Raw genomic sequence first — 17,170 nt, 5'->3', positions numbered from 1 at the left:
TAATGCACCACAGAAGTTGAGATTCTTCAGCAAACTCCCTAATCATTTGCCATGACTCTCTCCTTCTCAGTCTCTTTGGATGCCCATAGAACCCTGTATATCGCCAATGTCCCACTTGATCACACGTAACCTCGAAATCTATATAGTGGTTACTACTACTTCTAATATTTACACCCCCCTCATTTTTCCACATTAACGCTAACCCACCTCCATGTCTGTATGAGTCAACACCGTACCACCCAGCAAAATGAATAGCCTTACAAATATTTTCTATCTTCTTTCCTGTGACAAACGTTTCTGAAAAGAACACTAAATTGGGCCTTATTTGATTAATTATTTTCTTAAGAAATCGAACTGCTCGTGGATTGGCCAAACCATGACAGTTCCAAACTAAGAAACTCATAATGCTCGATGGGCCTGGTGTCTAGAGCCCACCCCATGCAAGTTTTTTGGCATATTTAATTCATTAAAATTATCTATCTCACTCTCTTGTAGCCCATCCGTAATCATATTTATAGGCCCATGGTTCGTATTTACTTGATCTAGCCCAACTCTTCTCCTTTTTGTTTTCCAGCACCACATTTATGTTATCTGAATTACCGCTCAAATTTGAATTTGCAGTTATTACCTCCATTCTCTCCTGATTACTTGCCATAACAATAACAACTCCCTTATCTCCACCTTTCTCTCGCACAATACCCGCAATCTCCTCAAATTTCGCCATATTTTCCTCTCCCCCATTCGCAGCCTGATTCTCTGATGCACCACCGTGTTCCGTCCATCCGCTTCCACCCTCTGTATTCCTCAGCCATCTAGCTCCCACATTATTATTTTTATTACTACGAACTGGTGCTTTTAGCCATACACCATATGCACGTTCAATCTTTTTATCCGGGTTCTTATAAACAATACTGCACTCTCTCTCTGTATGACCCACAATTCCACACACGAAACAGAAATTGCCCATTCTCTTATATTTAAAATTAATCCAGCACCATAGCCCTTAATCTTCATTCGCCTTTTCAGTGGTTTCTGGATATCAATGGTAACCCTGATTCTTACATATGGTTTCCACATTCCTGTAAAACTCACCGAGTCATTTCACATACTTGCCCATATAATCTCCAACACTCTTGAGTATCTTTTTTGATATGAATCCCTTAGGAATGTCATGTACTTGAACCCAGATATCTACTTCATTCAACGCTACTAGACGTGAATCCTCCATTTCAGTCACCTGCTTATACACCAACATATTTTGCTCAAACGACCATGGCCCTCCTTCCATCACTTTACGCAGATCCATGATATGATAGAAGATGAAATAAAATCTATATCCCCCTATATCGTGCACCTCCATACCCTCTTTAGGTCTCCATATTGAAGCCAACAGATTCTGCATAGCTTGGAAATTAATGTTTTTTTCCGTCGTGAATCTACCTACCAGCGTAAACGTGTCTTTCTTTTCCTGTATCTCCTCCACCCCACTACTACCCCACTTTCATCCCCATCCTCGATGGCCAGATTAGCATAAAGCTCCTCCAAACTTGATTTATTGTATTGACTCATAGTATGTTAATGATTGAAATCCCGATGAAAAGAAATACTAGAATATTATGCTTTAAGTTATTCAGAAGACCTTTAAGTTATTCGGAAGACTTGTATGCTTTAGTACTGTTTCTTAGTTAGTTAGTGTTATGACTGCTTGATGTGGTTTGGTTTTTATGACTGGTTGTATGAATGAAAATGCCTAGAAATTGCTTATTTATTTGGGAAATGCAATATTCAGAAGTAAAAACATTATTGCAAAAATATTGTCATTTAAAAAAAAATTGCAAAACTACTTTTTTATTTGCAAAAGTACTATTTTCAATTTTTTTGCAAAAATATGATTTTCTGCAACTGGATTCAACTAGATCTAACCATGGACAAGTTTATGCAACTCCATGCAACCTCATGCAACTCAAATGCAACAAAAAAAAACTCGATTCAACTAGTTGCATATCTGCATGATTTGGTTGTACCATATTTTTGTAAATATTTTCAGAAAAATAGTAAAATCGTAGAAATATTTAGAAAAGCTAATATTTTTCGTAATATCTCCAAAAAATTATTCATTAAAAAACCTTATTATATTTTATTTAATCATAAAAAGAATATATAAAAATAACAAAAATAAAATTTATATTAATAATAAATTAATATATATATATATAACATTATCTTACTTTTTGAGTAATAAGGCTTATATGCACATTAACTAGATGGTTGTCCACGATCATAAAAACACCGATTAAATTATTTAACCCCTGGTTTTTATTATAAGTTATTCGTAAACATCTGACAATCAGAACAGAAGCAGAAGCAGAGGGCTAAAACCCTAGTTTTCAATCTCTTTCACAGCCCCGCGTGAAATCATCATTATAATGGAAATAGGTATCACTCCTTACTTGTCTACACATAAAAAAATGAAAGTTGAATTTTTTTTTTATAATTTTATGTGATTTTCAAAATTATGTTTATTTTTTTGTTATGTTGTGTAGAAGAATTCTTGAATGAAGATGTCCCAGAAGAACCACTTTTGCATGAATTTAAGAATATAGACAAGGCCAGAAGAGGGTGTGATTCTGTGACTCCTTACGAAAATGCAGGTCTTTTTAGTACTATGTTTTTCTCTTGGTTATCTCCTTTACTTAAATTAGGAGCTGACAAAACAAGCTTAGAGCTTCATGATATCCCTCAACTAGGCCCTTCTAATACCGTTTTTCGCACGTATCCGTTGTTTCGTAACAAGTTTCTTCAATCATCATCGTCGTCGCATGTTGGTGATACTTATGATGATAATGTTGGAATTGTTACTACTGAATTTGGGCTTGCTAAGACATATTTCTTGTCTGCATGGAAGGAAATTATTTGGACAGCTCTATGGTCGGTAATTTACACACTGGCTCGTTATGTTGCTCCTTATCTTATTGATACCTTTGTTCAATGCCTTAATGGCAGACAAGTTTTTGAATATCAGGGTTATGTTCTTGCTTTGACCTTTTCTGCCACAACTTTTCTGGCGGTTTTCATTAAGAGACATGTTAACTTTAAGATGCAACAAATTGGAATTAGGCTTCGAGGAGCAACTACTGTAATGCTCTACAATAAGAGTATGACCCTTCCCTCTTGGTCATTGCAATTGCAAGGCGACGAGGGTAGTGGTGGCAGTGGAGGAGGAGGAGGAGAACTTGTCAATGCTGTGGCTGTTGATGTAGAGAAAATCCAAAGTTTCATCGTTGACATGCATGATACATGGTTAATCCTTTTACAAATCGGTTTAGCTTTGCTAATTTTATACAAGAAATTAGGACTGCTTGCTTCAGTTGGTGCTTTTGTTGTAACATTAATTTTTATGGTAGCAAACTCTCGATTTATGATCTGGCAGGAGAAATTTCAAGGAAAACTAATGGAATCTAAGGATAGTAGAATGAAGGTGACTATGGAGACTTTAAGGAATATGAGAGTTCTTAGGTTTCAGGGATGGGAGCTGAGTTTCATGTCTAAGATTCTTCAACTTAGAAAAGTGGAGATACAATGGCTGAAGAAATATCTATATAGTTCAGTATTGATAGATTTTTTCTATGGGATAGGTCCGACTTTTGTGGCCTTGTTCACTTTTGGTTCTTGTATATATATGGGAATCCCTCTAGAAATGGGGCAAATTTTGTCTGCCCTTGCTACCTTTCGGATTCTTCAAGGGGCAATCTTCCTCCTCCCGGATACATTATCCTTGCTAGTCCAAGCCAAGGTTTCCCTTAGGAGAATCGCCTCTTTTCTTTCCCTTGATGAGCTTCAAGATAATGGTTTAAAGAAGCTGCCATTGGGTAGTTCTGATACCGCAGTTGAGATAATTGATGGAAACTTCACTTGGGATAATAGTTTTTCAACTACTACTACAGCTGCATTAAAAGACATAAACTTCAAAGTTTCTCATGGTATGAAGGTCGGCATATGTGGTACAGTTGGTTCAGGCAAGTCGAGCTTACTTTCTTGCATTTTGGGTGAAATGCCTAGGATCTCAGGGGGAGTTAAGATTTGTGGGACAAAGGCTTATGTTGCTCAGTCACCGTGGATACAGAGTGGTACGTTTCAGGAGAACATACTGTTTGGAATGGACCTGGACCAAAAAAAATATGATCAAGTACTTGATGCATGTTGTCTTAAGAAGGACTTGGAGATCCTTTCTTTTGGTGATCAAACTTTTATTGGTGAGAAAGGCATCAACTTAAGTGGCGGACAGAAGCAAAGAATACAAATTGCTCGCGCTCTTTACCATGATGTCGATATTTATCTACTTGATGATCCTTTTAGTGCTGTGGACGCTCATACTGGTTCTCATTTATTCAAGGTATTTTTTTATATCATTGTCTTGTACTACATGCAAAAAAATGGAAAGATTGTTAAATTTCTCATTTGGAATTACTATTTTCTGGTTTTGGATAACAGGAAGTTCTTCTTGGTCTTTTAAGAGAGAAAACTGTTGTTTATGTTACTCATCAAGTTGAGTTCTTAAATGCCGCTGATCTAATTGTGGTGAGTTCAGTAGTAAACTTTCTTTTCTATTTTATTTAACTTTGGGACCATCTAGGCCCCTAACTATCTGATATCTTATGATTCTCTTGAATTTCTTGCAAGGTCATGAAAAATGGAAGAATTGTACAAGTTGGGAAGTTTGATGACATTCTCGTTCCAGGTTCTGATTTTTTACAACTTATAGGTGCAAAAAACGCAGCTCTGTCATCAGCATGTGATTTGAACAGGGCAGCACCTATTTCTACAGACAATACAAAGAGTATTATAAGTAATGGAAATGTAAATGGGAAAGTAGATGATGAGGGGGGAACTGCTGGTTTAGCAACTGCAGCACAGCTAGTGAAAGAAGAAGAAAAAGAGAGTGGTAGAGTCGGCCTTTTTGTCTACTGGAAATACATCACAACTGCATATGGAGGAGCTCTGGTGATTCTTGTGATTTTGGCCTCAATCATCTTAAATATTCTTCAGATAGGAAGCAATTACTGGTTGGCATGGGCTACACCGTCGTCAAAGGATGTAAAGCCTGTTATCAGTGGATCTACACTAATGACTGTCTATGCATCCTTGGGTTTTGGCATATGTTTCTGCACCCTTGTTGTACACTCTCTTGTTGTAGCCACAGGCTATGAAACTGCAACTATACTCTTTCAAAAAATGCTTCAGACCATTTTCCGTGCTCCTATGTCCTTTTTTGATGCTACACCTGCTGGAAGAATTCTCAACCGAGTAAGTGATCATTGCCTCTATTTAATTTCCTGTCCGCGACTTACTGATTTTAAGTCACATTCTATAAAATTGGACTTGAGTACTCGTATTAGATGTGGGTTAGATGCAGAATAAAGAAAAAAAATAATAAAAATAGTCTTTGTGTGAATGAACCGCATAACCTAATGGATTAAGACCTGTTAACAATTAGGCTTATTAAAAAAAGTATATTGTATATACTAATAGCCCCGCATTTAAAACTATAACCAATTAATTTTAGGTCACTCTAAAATATATACATTTAAACTAATTAATAAAATATGTAAGACTTCGCAGTTCCTCATTATCATATGTGTCCAAGTGTCAGACATAAATATTTTATGATAATAAGTTTCTAATGTTTGTTCTATATGAGGTGAAATGAAGAGTTCTTGTGTAATGCATATCACAGTAGTCTACTTGTCTCTGCCTATTTTACTGACTAGTTTGATCTTCTCACATATAGTGTTCTACTGATCAAAGTGCTGTGGAGACTCGGATTCCGTTCCTACTTGAGGGGATTATATCCATCACTATCGAACTTGTGGGAACTATTGCTCTGATGTCTACAGTTGCTTGGGAAGTTTTGGTCATATTCATTCCCTTGATTTTCGCCTCCATATTTTACCAGGTAATACTTTTAACTTTTAAGGATGTGATCCTATATATCAGATTCCACTTGGCTGTCTTCTACACATTGTAGGATAATTTGGCTACTGCAGTTTCACTAGAACTTTCTGAGCAGATAGCCTCTTAAACAGTCACAATGCCTTTTCAGTGAGGATAAATGGTGTTATTTTTTTTAATATTGTGTTACAAAAGAGGTTGGAGTATCATCATACATTCTTGTCCATCTAATTGTTTGGAATTTTTAAGGTGGCTTTCTCGTGTCACTGTTGCATCACGAATAAATCCACATGTGAAATCTAGGAATATAGTTATGGCTGCATGAGGAATGATGTATGCAATGTATGGTGGCAAGTGATTCCTGTGCTAAGATTTAGATAACCTCTATTTGTTGATTTTGATGTTTAAGCTCTACATTCTGTGTGTTATATATGGAATATTGGCAATAATGTACAAATTAGGTGATTAGCCCTCAATCGTATCATTTCAAGATCGGTGTATAGCTAACACTGTCAATCATCCATCATATGCAGCAATATTATATGCCTGCATCAAGAGAACTATCGCGATTGAGTCGAGTATGTGAAGCTCCAGTTATTCAATATCTTTCGGAAACTATATCGGGAATAACAACTATTAGGAGTTTTGATCAGGAGTCAAGATTTCAGTCAACATATATGACAATAGTGGATGCATATTCTCGCCCCGAGTTCCAAGTTGCTGCTGCAATGAAATGGCTGTTGTTGCGGTTGGATGCATTCTCTTCTATTACATTTTGCTTTCTCTTAGTCCTCTCGATGTACTTCAGAAAAAGCATAGATCCTGGTATGTATTTTGTACTGTTTTTTTTTCTATTATGTGTTTCCCTTTGTAGTGGTAATTCTGAAATTACATGTTTCCTTCTCATGTACAGCAATCGCAGGGTTAGCTGTTACATATGGACTCACCTTAAATATTAATCTATGTGGATTAATATCGTTTTTATGCCATTGGGAAACCAAAATGATATCAGTGGAGAGAATTCTTCAATACATGACCATTCCTAGTGAAGCTCCTCTTGTCATACTAGAAAACAGGCCAGATAGTTCTTGGCCATCAAGAGGAGAAATCGATATTCATAATTTGCAGGTTCAGTATGCTCTGCATTTGCCCCTTATACTACATGGTGTGACATGCACTTTTCCAGCAGGGATGAAAACCGGTATTGTTGGAAGAACAGGAAGTGGGAAATCAACTCTTATACAAGCACTTTTCCGGATAGTTGAACCTACAACTGGTTGTATTGTCATTGATGGCATTGATATCTCATCTCTTGGACTCCAAGATTTGAGGTCAAGACTCAGTATTATTCCTCAGGAACCAACGATGTTTCAGGGAACCATACGAAGCAATTTAGACCCACTTCAGCAGTACACAGATGCACAAATATGGGATGTGAGTGCATATTGTCTCTTTTTTTCGTGTATGATAGAATGTTAATGTTATACATGTTAATTGACTTAAATTTCATACGATTTACTTGTAGACGTTAGATAAGTGTCAACTTGGAGACGAGGTCAGGAAGATGGAAAGAAAGTTGGATTCTAATGGTTTGTCGATATTTCTTTTTAAACACACTTTTGCCTTGATTTATGTACACATTTTATTTTATACCATACATTGATGCAAATGCCTTTTGTATTAAAACAATGCAGTTCATGAGAACGGGGAGAACTGGAGCATGGGTCAGAGACAACTAATTTGTCTGGGGCGAGTGCTACTCAAGAAAAGTAAGGTGTTGATTCTTGATGAAGCAACCGCTTCAGTTGACACAAACACTGATAATCTGATTCAACAAACTCTTAAGTACAACTTTTCGCATTGTACCCTCATCACCATTGCACATCGTATCACTTCCATTCTTGACAGCGATATGGTGTTGCTTCTTAGTCATGGTATGATCAATTACTCTTGTTTCTCCATACTATACTTTTGAAGTTATTTATTGAAGCTTAATCTCCCGATGCCTATAGTACTCTCTAATTTCTTCGCAGGCCTCGTAGAGGAATATGATGCTCCTTCAAGGTTATTACAAAATAAGTCTTCTTCATTCTCAGAGCTTGTAGCAGAATATACTTCGAGATCCTGTAATTCATATGCAGAGGACTAATCAACTCAGAAAAATAAGTATTTTTAAACTACGGTTGTAATATATGTTATGACTTGTGTATGATCTCGGGGCTGTACAATTATAGTCTTGAAAAAAAGTTAAAAATTCATTATGTGATATTATTGCTGTTTCTGAGAATGCACCCAGAGGGTGAACAGATATTATGATTAATTATGATCAATTTTATTATTTGCCAACCTATATCGATTATAAAAACAAATATAGTTGTGAAATGCTATCCGACAACTACTTGCTGGATTCGCAGTAACGTTACAGCTAGTTAGAATGTAAAATACAATGCAGAAATGTAAATAATATAAGAACTTGAGTACGGTTGGATAACTCAAGTGATTAAGAGTTTATCATTTGTCGTCTCACCAGAGTTTCGTTGGTAGTTGTCACGAATTGGACCAAATTGGGTCGATAGATGTTTAAGAGGTCAGTGTGTTATTGGGCTGTGACAAGCTATCCATCAGGAATATGCTGCAAGCCCACCAGTAAAACATGTTCCTAGGTTTAAGTCCTATATATACGTATCTTCTCTGTAATCTGGAAAATTATGAATGAAAATGAATGTTTAACTTTATCTTTCCTTTCCCAGCATTTATCTTTGTGCACTTGTTTTTGTTTTATTAGGTTAATTTTAGAATTTAGTTGTCAAGATCATGACAGTAGTGTTTGGCACCGAATGAAGATTGACAAATACGCTTAGAGTTCCGTTGGTAGCTTGGTCTGGGGCTGTTTCTAAAACTGTGGAACCAACTGGTTTCACACCAGGAGAACAACATCGGCACCGAATGAAGATTGACAGATACGCTCATCTTGGCTTTTTTGTAATGTCAGTGTTGGACATAAGCCCACATACTAGAAAGCCCACTAAAAAGGCCCACTTAGATAGTATAAATAGACTTGTAAACAAACATGAAAAATGATCCAAATATTATACTTCAACAATGATGACGCTAGAAGGAGTTTTAACCTCCTCCTAGAGACAACACACAAATAACAAAAAAATGGCAAATAACCAGCAAAGCACAAGCAAAAATCCAAACACTCGTGAAATAACTAGTATCAAGCAAATAGAGAAGAACTAGGGCTGTCAAAAAAATTCGAAAAATCCGATATACGTCCGAAAAATTTGTATTCGTATCCGAAATAAAGCGGATATTATCCGTATCCGAAACAAAACGGATATTATCCGTATTCGGATCTGATGATTGCGGATACGAATACAGATATAGACATATTCGTATCAAATAATATCCGAATCCGAATAAATATATTTTATATTTAAATAATTTAAAAATATATTATATTAAATTTATAGTGTGTTTATGTGTATATATATACACATATACATATATATATATATTAAATATTATGTTTATACAAATTTTATAGACATATAAAAAAATCATTTGAGTTCAACAATTTAAAGATAACGATTATATTGAAAAGAAAAATAAAATTATTTTTTTGAAAATTAAAATATGATTAAATCACTTTATCTCTTATTTTAATTTTTAAAAATGAATTTTTAATTTTTATTATAAAATTTTCATTTTTTTAAATTTTTTTAATATAAAATAAAAAATCTGACTGAAAATCGGATTCGGATCCGGATATTATCCGTATCCGGATATTATCTGTCAGATTCGGATTCAGATATTATTTTTAAATATTTCCGGATTCGGATACGGATACGAATTTTCGGATTCGGATCCAAATACAGATATAGGCAGATCCGTATCCGAATTATCCGTTTGACAGCCCTAAGAAGAACAAAGCTCCGCTGACCCCGAAGAGTTTGTTCCTAGAAGTAGAAGGAAGAAACAACGGTGATCCGTTGCAACTCGAGGCACACAGATATGAAGACAAGAGAACTCGGGTCCTCACTCCATAAGGTAAACATGAGCTCACTAGTGACGCACGGCTCCATCTGGAAAAATAAAACGCCAAAAAGACAAGGACTTTGCAAAGCTCAACTTGAATGCCATGGACGTGGAGGTCGACGACGAGTTACGCCGTCTAGATGTTTAACGAAGAACTTTACTCGAGAAAGTAAGACAAAAGCGAGAAATAGCTCGCCTCCAGAGGGAGCTCATGGAGGTCTCCGAAGGGCGTGTTTCCTCCGAATATCAAACTGAAGACTACAAACCATCATGGAGATCTTCTATGGGGAGTGAATATACAAGGACAGAAGACTCCACGGGGTCGTTGACGTCACGGAGGCGTAGGCGAAGGCACGAAGATGACGAAATTGCAGATGAGGGAGATAACCTAGAAGGTAGAGGTATAACAAATATTACTGAAGATGATGTGATTTTGGTTAGAGATTTCATAAGGACACACTCAAACGAAATGGAAACTTCTTCAGAAAGTCCTTTATCTCGAAGAATTAAAAGGGCCATAATAAATAGAGATCTCAAAGTCCCACCAATAGAACAGTTCTAGGGATCCACAGACCCCGTGGACTTCATCCACCTCTTTGATGGGCGAATGGCCTTTCATGGACACTCAGATACAACCAAATGTCAGTATTTCTCAACATGCTTGAAAGGAACAGCTCTTATGTGGTACAATAATCTACCACCAAGGTCAATAGAATCGTGGACAACTTTGAAAAATAAATTCAAATCCAGATTCTCTACAAACAAGAAAGAGCGAAAAATGACAACATCACTTGTAAACATTCGCCAAACGTCAAATGAAAGTCTTAGAGAATGCATAAATCGGTTTCGAGCTGAGACTATCCAAATTCCGGATTTGATAGAGAATCTAGCCTTAACAAATCTTACAGCAGGAGTTGACAGGAGTAGACACAATTTACTGCTCGAAGAATTTTTTAAAAAAATCCCCGTCACCCTCCAAACAGCCATTCACTTTTTCGAATACAGGTTAACCCTCCAAGAAGCAGTAGGAAGCATACAAGCAACAAGGTCTCCAGGGCAAAGAAGCAACAGGTCATCCGAACGCTCATCACAATGGGATTATCGCAAAGGAGGTCGTAGAGGTGAAAAAGAGCCATCTAGAAGATCACCCGCCATGAGTAAGCAAGACGAAAAGCCCGTGAAAGGTTCAGATGAACTTTCAACAACACGGACATTGCCAGTAAAGCAAAGACCATGGCTCCCTAGACCTCATGAAGAGCGAGACTTCACAAAGCCAGCATCGATAAGACTCAAATCTTAGCCATCCTCAAGGCATCTCCAAGGTACCGACCCCCACGACCCATGAACCCAAACAGACCTCTGAGCAACAAATTCCGTGACTATCATGATGATACAGGGCATATAACAGAAAGGTGCTACCAACTAAAAAAATTGATAGAAGATAAGGTCCAGAGCGGAGAGCTCACTCACTTCACAGTTAAGGAGGACTTGTCTCATCAACAATAATATGACCAAGATAGGGTAATTGACTTCATATCTGGAGGTCATTCAGCAGGAGGAAATTCTAACAGGTTAAGAAAATCATATGCACGAGAGGTGTACAGAATTGAGTCTAAGAAACCAAAGCGAAATCCTTCTCCCATCATCTCTTTTTCAGACGAAGATTATGGTTATAGAGTAATAAAAGATCACCAAGATGCGCTGGTGATTACCACCAAAATAGGAACAAATACAGTGCAAAAGATCCTTGTCGATAATGGCAGCTCTGTGGATATCCTCTATTACAGTGCCTTCAAAAGAGTGGATATTGGCGATAGGAAATTAAAGGATACCCGGGATGCACCCCTGTATGGGTTTACAGGAAATGAGGTAAAGGTAGTTGGGGTGATTGACCTGCCTGTACTCTTCGGATCTTCTCCATGCCGAACATGGTAGATGGTTAAATTCCATATCATAAATGCAATCTTCAGTTACAATGCAATTATTGGCAGAACTACTTTAGGGCCATTGAAAAGCATAATTTATGTTCCTCATCTAAAGATGAAGTTCATCACAGACTTTGGGGTCGGGGATATGAGCGGAGATCAGAAAATGTCAAGGCAATGTTATATAAGCTCAGCAATTCCGAAGAAAATTCTCCAAACAGAAACCTCAATTAATCAGTTCGTTGAGGTGGGGTCTGAAAGATGCAGAAACTCGTTATTCAAACATCGAGAAACTCGCATATGCACTTGTAATCGCAAGCAGAAAATTAAGACAATACTTCCAAGGACGGCTGATAATAGTCATGACAAACCAACCCTTACGAAGAATTTTGCATAAGCTAGATATGACAGACAGAGTAGCATCATGGACGGTGGAACTAAGTCAGTTCCACCTTAAATTCCAGCCAAGAATGGCCATGAGATCTCAGGCCTTAGCCGACTTCATTACGGAATGTACCTTTTCAAATCTCGAACCAGGAGAAGTGATCACAATATCTGAAAGCGAAGCTTGGGTACTATTCACAGACGGGTCATCAACCTCACAAACAGGAGGTGCAGGAATTGTTCTCACTAAACCTGAAGGCTTCGTAGTTAAACAAGTTGTAAAATTCAAATTCCCTGCCACCAATAACGAGGCTGAGTATGAGGGTCTAATAGATGGTCTCAAGTTAGCTCACAAGCTAGAAGCATCTGTAATCGACCTATTCAGTGACTCTCAATTGGTAGTCAAGCAAGTCCTAGGGGAATTCAAATCAATTAATGATAGAATGGCCACATACATGCAAATTACCCTAAAACTCCTACAAATGTTCACCTCGTGGACCAACAACAACGTTGGCAGATCAACGAATCAATGGGCAGACGCCCTCTCTAAGGTGGCTACATCAGACATCCAATAGATCACATACCCCACCTACTTCACGGAGTTATCTCACCCGTCAATTGAAATCTATGAAGTCAACTACATATCAAATGAAGAAGATTGGAGAACTCCGATAATCAAATTTATCCAAGGAAATATCACGGAGAGTGACAGGCAACAGTTGAGAAACATAGAAATAAAGTGAAAGGCATATGTCATAGTCTATTTGTTTATTCGAGGATTTAACTCAACTCAAATAAGAATGTAACAAGTAAATAGTGGATCTACCGTCAAAGAGATCTCACAAAGTAATATCTGTTAAAGGATTCAGAAATAATGTTCATCTACAGACTTGAGGAATTAATTCACTGGAAGAAGTTCAAGAAATTGATCAAGCTTCAGTGATATAAATCAAGATTGTGGATTTAATCAAGTGACAGAGATCTTGTCAGGGTATCAGATAATTACAGGGATTTAATCTGAAGAAAATCAAGTTATCAAAGTCAAGACATGAAGAAACGTCACGGAAGTTAGTCACTCATGAACCAGACAGTACATCGAGTGTCAACATTGAAGTGGTGGAATTGATTCATAATTTTCAGTGATGTTCAGAAGATTTTCAGAAGATTTTCAGAAGAATGATTGTGGTTCAAGAGTAGTATTAATTCTCTATTAATTAATTAAGTCATATAATTTAATTAAGAAAATAAATTATATCTGCAAAGATTAATTTATTGATTAATTAAATTAATTGATTAATTAGTTCTGAATTAATATTATGAATTTTCAGAATTAATTTTGAATTTATATTCAATATTAATTCAGCATGACAATCAATTGAACTGGTATGACAATCAATTGTCATACCGAAAGTCATGCTAGTTTAATCAGATTATCATGCCGATTGTCTTGCTAGTTCAACAGATTGTCATGCCGATTGTCTTGCTAGTTCAACAGATTGTCATGATTAATTAATTAAGTCATATAATTTAATTAAGAAAATAAATTATATCTGTAAAGATTAATTTATTGATTAATTAAATTAATTGATTAATTAGTTCTGAATTAATATTATGAATTTTCAGAATTGATTTTGAATTTATATTCAATATTAATTCAGCATGACAATCAATTGAACTGGTATGACAATCAATTGTCATACCGAAAGTCATGCTAGTTTAATCAGATTATCATGCCGATTGTCTTGCTAGTTCAACAGATTGTCATGCCGATTGTCTTGCTAGTTCAACAGATTGTCATGCCGATTGTCTTGCTAGTTCAACAGATTGTCATGCCAAGTCTCAGATTATCTTGCCAGTTCAATTCAGTTCTGTTGATTGAATTATAAAAGACAGAAGCAGCAGATCATTCATTTAATACCATCAACTACTCAAGAACAAAAATAGCAGCAGCAGCAGCAAAAACATTCAACTCTCAACTGCAACTCCAAGATCATTAATTTCTAGAAATTAAAGTTAAATCTAAACCACTAGAAATCATTCTCTTGTTCTTGTGTAACTATCTAGCGGATTAAAATCCCTAGAACCTAATCTCAAATTGCTTCTAGCATTTGATCTTTTTTATTGCAAAAATAGAAAAAGTTCATGTCGAATTTATTCTAAATTTGTGATAATCTATTTGAGATTAATCCCTTGTAAACGATACCGTTGTTGTAACACCTTTCAAGTTTAATAATAGTTTTTATTTAACTTGAATTTTATTTCACTTTTTTATTCCGCATTAAAATCAATTAAACAGTATAGTTTGTATTCAACCCCCCCTTCTACAAACATATTGGGACCTAACAATTGGTATTAGAGTCTTCTGTTTAACGAACAAATCAAGATCCTAGACTTTTGTGATTTTTCAACTCCTTGAATTTTTATTTCTTCAAAAATTCATAATGACTTCACAAAAAGTTGGAACCGTTAAAATTCCACTGTTTGATAAAGAAAATTATATTATGTGGAAGAAGAAGATGCTCTTGTTTTTACAAGTTGCAAATCCCAAATATCTTGACGTGTTGAAGAAGGGTCCAAAAATTCCGATGGTTATTGAACCAGAGGTTATAGAAGATGATGTTGTAATTAACAAAGCTAGAACCTATGCAAAAGAGACTGGGGATTTTATTCCTGCTGAAAAGGAAGAAGCCTCCTTGGATGTCAGCCTTCAATTAATTTTAGTTGATTCCCTTGATCCCTTGATGAACAGACATGTGATGAACTGTAAAAATTCCAAACACATCTGGGAAACTATTGAGGTGATTAATGAAGGCACAGCGGAAGTTAGGGAGAACAAGTTAGAGATCCTAATCTCTGAGTATGAACATTTTAAATCCAATCCAGGAGAAGGAATTACTGAAGTGTTTGAGAGATACAATGCATTGATCAACAACCTGAACATAAATGGAAAATATTATTCATTCAGGGAGGTCAACAAAAAGTTCCTTTTAACATTGCCAACTCATCTTGAACATAGAATCACTGCCATAAGAGAAGCGAGAGATCTGAGTGAGATTTCTTTGGAAAGGCTCTATGGTGTGTTAAAAACCTATGAGTTGGAGCAGATTCAATAGAAGGAAGTCTACGGGAAAGGTAGAGTGGTCAACACGTCTACTGCTCTAGTAGCTGAAGGTCAACAGCAACAATCTCAACAGTCAGAGAGAATGGGACAGTCTTCCAAGGCTGAGGAAAATGTGATAGTAGCAGAATATGATCCTCCTACTACAAATCAATCCGATGATGATTTTTACTCCTTGGAAGAGCTGGAGCAATTGGAAGATGAGTCAATGGCCCAGATTGTCAAGAGATTCTCCAATGTCAGATTCAAGAGAAATCCCAAGTTCAAGTACAGGTCCAACTACAACAGATTCCAGAAAGATGGATCTTGATCCTCTAACACCAGCAGTGGTGGATACAAAACAGGGATGGTTGATCGGAGCACCATTCGATGCTTTAACTGCAATGAGTTGGGACACTTTGCCACAGAATGCAGGAAGCCAAAGCAAGTAAGGAAGCACTTTTATGATTCAAATCAGAAGAGTAAATCTGAAAGGGCTTACCTGGAAAAGGGAAGAAGGTGGGATGATACTGATAGTGAAGATGAAGAAGATGAGAATCTTGCTCTTATGGCTATTGATGGAAATACTTCATCGTCAAGAAAAGAGGTAAAATTTACTGATGCTGAATTAGTTTATCATCTAGGAGGTTCCTTAGATTTTGCTCGTCATGATAATGAACTGTTAATTCAACAGATCAAAGACCTTGAGAAAGAGGTCAATGAATTAAAACTTGTGCACATTAATCAAGACAAGTTAAAAGAACAAATATCTTTTCTAGAGAATAGAGTTAACTGTTATAGACAACTCGAAACTATTCTCAAAGACAAGATCACCGGTCTTGAGACTAAGGTTAAAGCTTACTTTAATTCTTGTTCGAAGGCTAAAGAGTTCTACAATAAGCAAGCTATTAATCAAACATCTGGAATAGGTTTTGATTACAATGTTGCTATTGGAGAATTAGGCATAAACTCCCCTCCTCATGTCTGTGCTAAAGGTAGGGAAGTACCACATAAGCTTAAGGGTGTTGATAAACCCCTCTATAAAGAATGAATTGCTGAACCATTTGATGAGACCTCCTTTATTATTCAAGAAGAAATACGTGCTGAAAATCTTGCTAATGAGAAGGTTGTTTCCAACCCAAGTGTGTCGAAAGTTCCAGTCAAAGTTGTGAAAGCAACTGAGACTAACTCAGACACGCATGAGTTGGATAACAAAAATGCCATGTCTACCATGCATATTTTGCTTGTTGTTAATCCCTCTCATAAAATATGTGGTGTTCCTAATTGTATGTCTTGTGCTTTTAATTTGATGTATGCTTATTTTAATGGTAACCATGTTTCTAGTGATAAGACTACTCCTCGTCAGCATGTGAATAATAGAAAGCATGATAGGTCTAAGACTTCTAGTCCTCCTAAGGCTAGAAAGGAGACATGTGTGCCTAAGCCTAAACAGAAATTTGTTAAGACTGTTTACAAGGTCAAATGTCCAGTCATTGAGAAAGTTGAGAACATAAAAATTAAGAATGTTGTTTTGCCTGACAAAGGCCAATTCTATAAGTATGCCGGACCCTACCAAGCTTGGGTTCCGAAGAAGGTCTAATCCATTTGTAGTGCAGGGCAGTAAACAGGTGGAACCAGTAGTGTGGATTCTTGACAGCGGATCGTCAAGACATATGACCGAAGATAGAGCCCTGCTATCAAATGTGGTTGATAAAGCTGGCCCAGTGGTTACCTTTGGAGATAACAACAAAGGTTTAACTGAGGGATATGGTTA

General features: G+C 36.6%; 3 protein-coding genes across 3 annotated transcripts; all 3 read left to right on the top strand.

Moving 5' to 3' along the window:
* Positions 1-2,546: 2,546 nt before the first annotated feature.
* LOC141684727 (ABC transporter C family member 3-like) lies at positions 2,547-8,295 on the top strand. Its single transcript, XM_074489829.1, has 9 exons — positions 2,547-4,393; positions 4,492-4,578; positions 4,681-5,304; positions 5,789-5,953; positions 6,483-6,774; positions 6,863-7,383; positions 7,475-7,538; positions 7,644-7,883; positions 7,983-8,295. The coding sequence occupies exons 1-9, from the start codon at positions 2,666-2,668 to the stop codon at positions 8,096-8,098; spliced, it is 3,837 nt and encodes a 1,278-aa protein (XP_074345930.1). The 5' UTR covers positions 2,547-2,665; the 3' UTR covers positions 8,099-8,295.
* Positions 8,296-11,331: 3,036 nt separating this feature from the next.
* Positions 11,332-11,925, top strand: LOC141686446 (uncharacterized). Its single transcript, XM_074491481.1, has 2 exons — positions 11,332-11,480; positions 11,562-11,925. The coding sequence occupies exons 1-2, from the start codon at positions 11,332-11,334 to the stop codon at positions 11,923-11,925; spliced, it is 513 nt and encodes a 170-aa protein (XP_074347582.1).
* A 394-nt stretch (positions 11,926-12,319) lies between these two features.
* On the top strand, positions 12,320-12,874 carry LOC141686445 (uncharacterized). The gene has a single exon (XM_074491480.1). The coding sequence runs from the start codon at positions 12,320-12,322 to the stop codon at positions 12,872-12,874; it is 555 nt and encodes a 184-aa protein (XP_074347581.1).
* The last annotated feature ends 4,296 nt before the right edge of the window (positions 12,875-17,170 follow it).

Source organism: Apium graveolens, chromosome 9, assembly GCF_009905375.1.
Source record: "Apium graveolens cultivar Ventura chromosome 9, ASM990537v1, whole genome shotgun sequence".
Taxonomy (NCBI): domain Eukaryota; kingdom Viridiplantae; phylum Streptophyta; class Magnoliopsida; order Apiales; family Apiaceae; genus Apium; species Apium graveolens.
The sequence above is the reverse complement of the archived record's forward strand: the minus strand, read 5'-3'. Positions and strand labels throughout refer to the sequence as shown.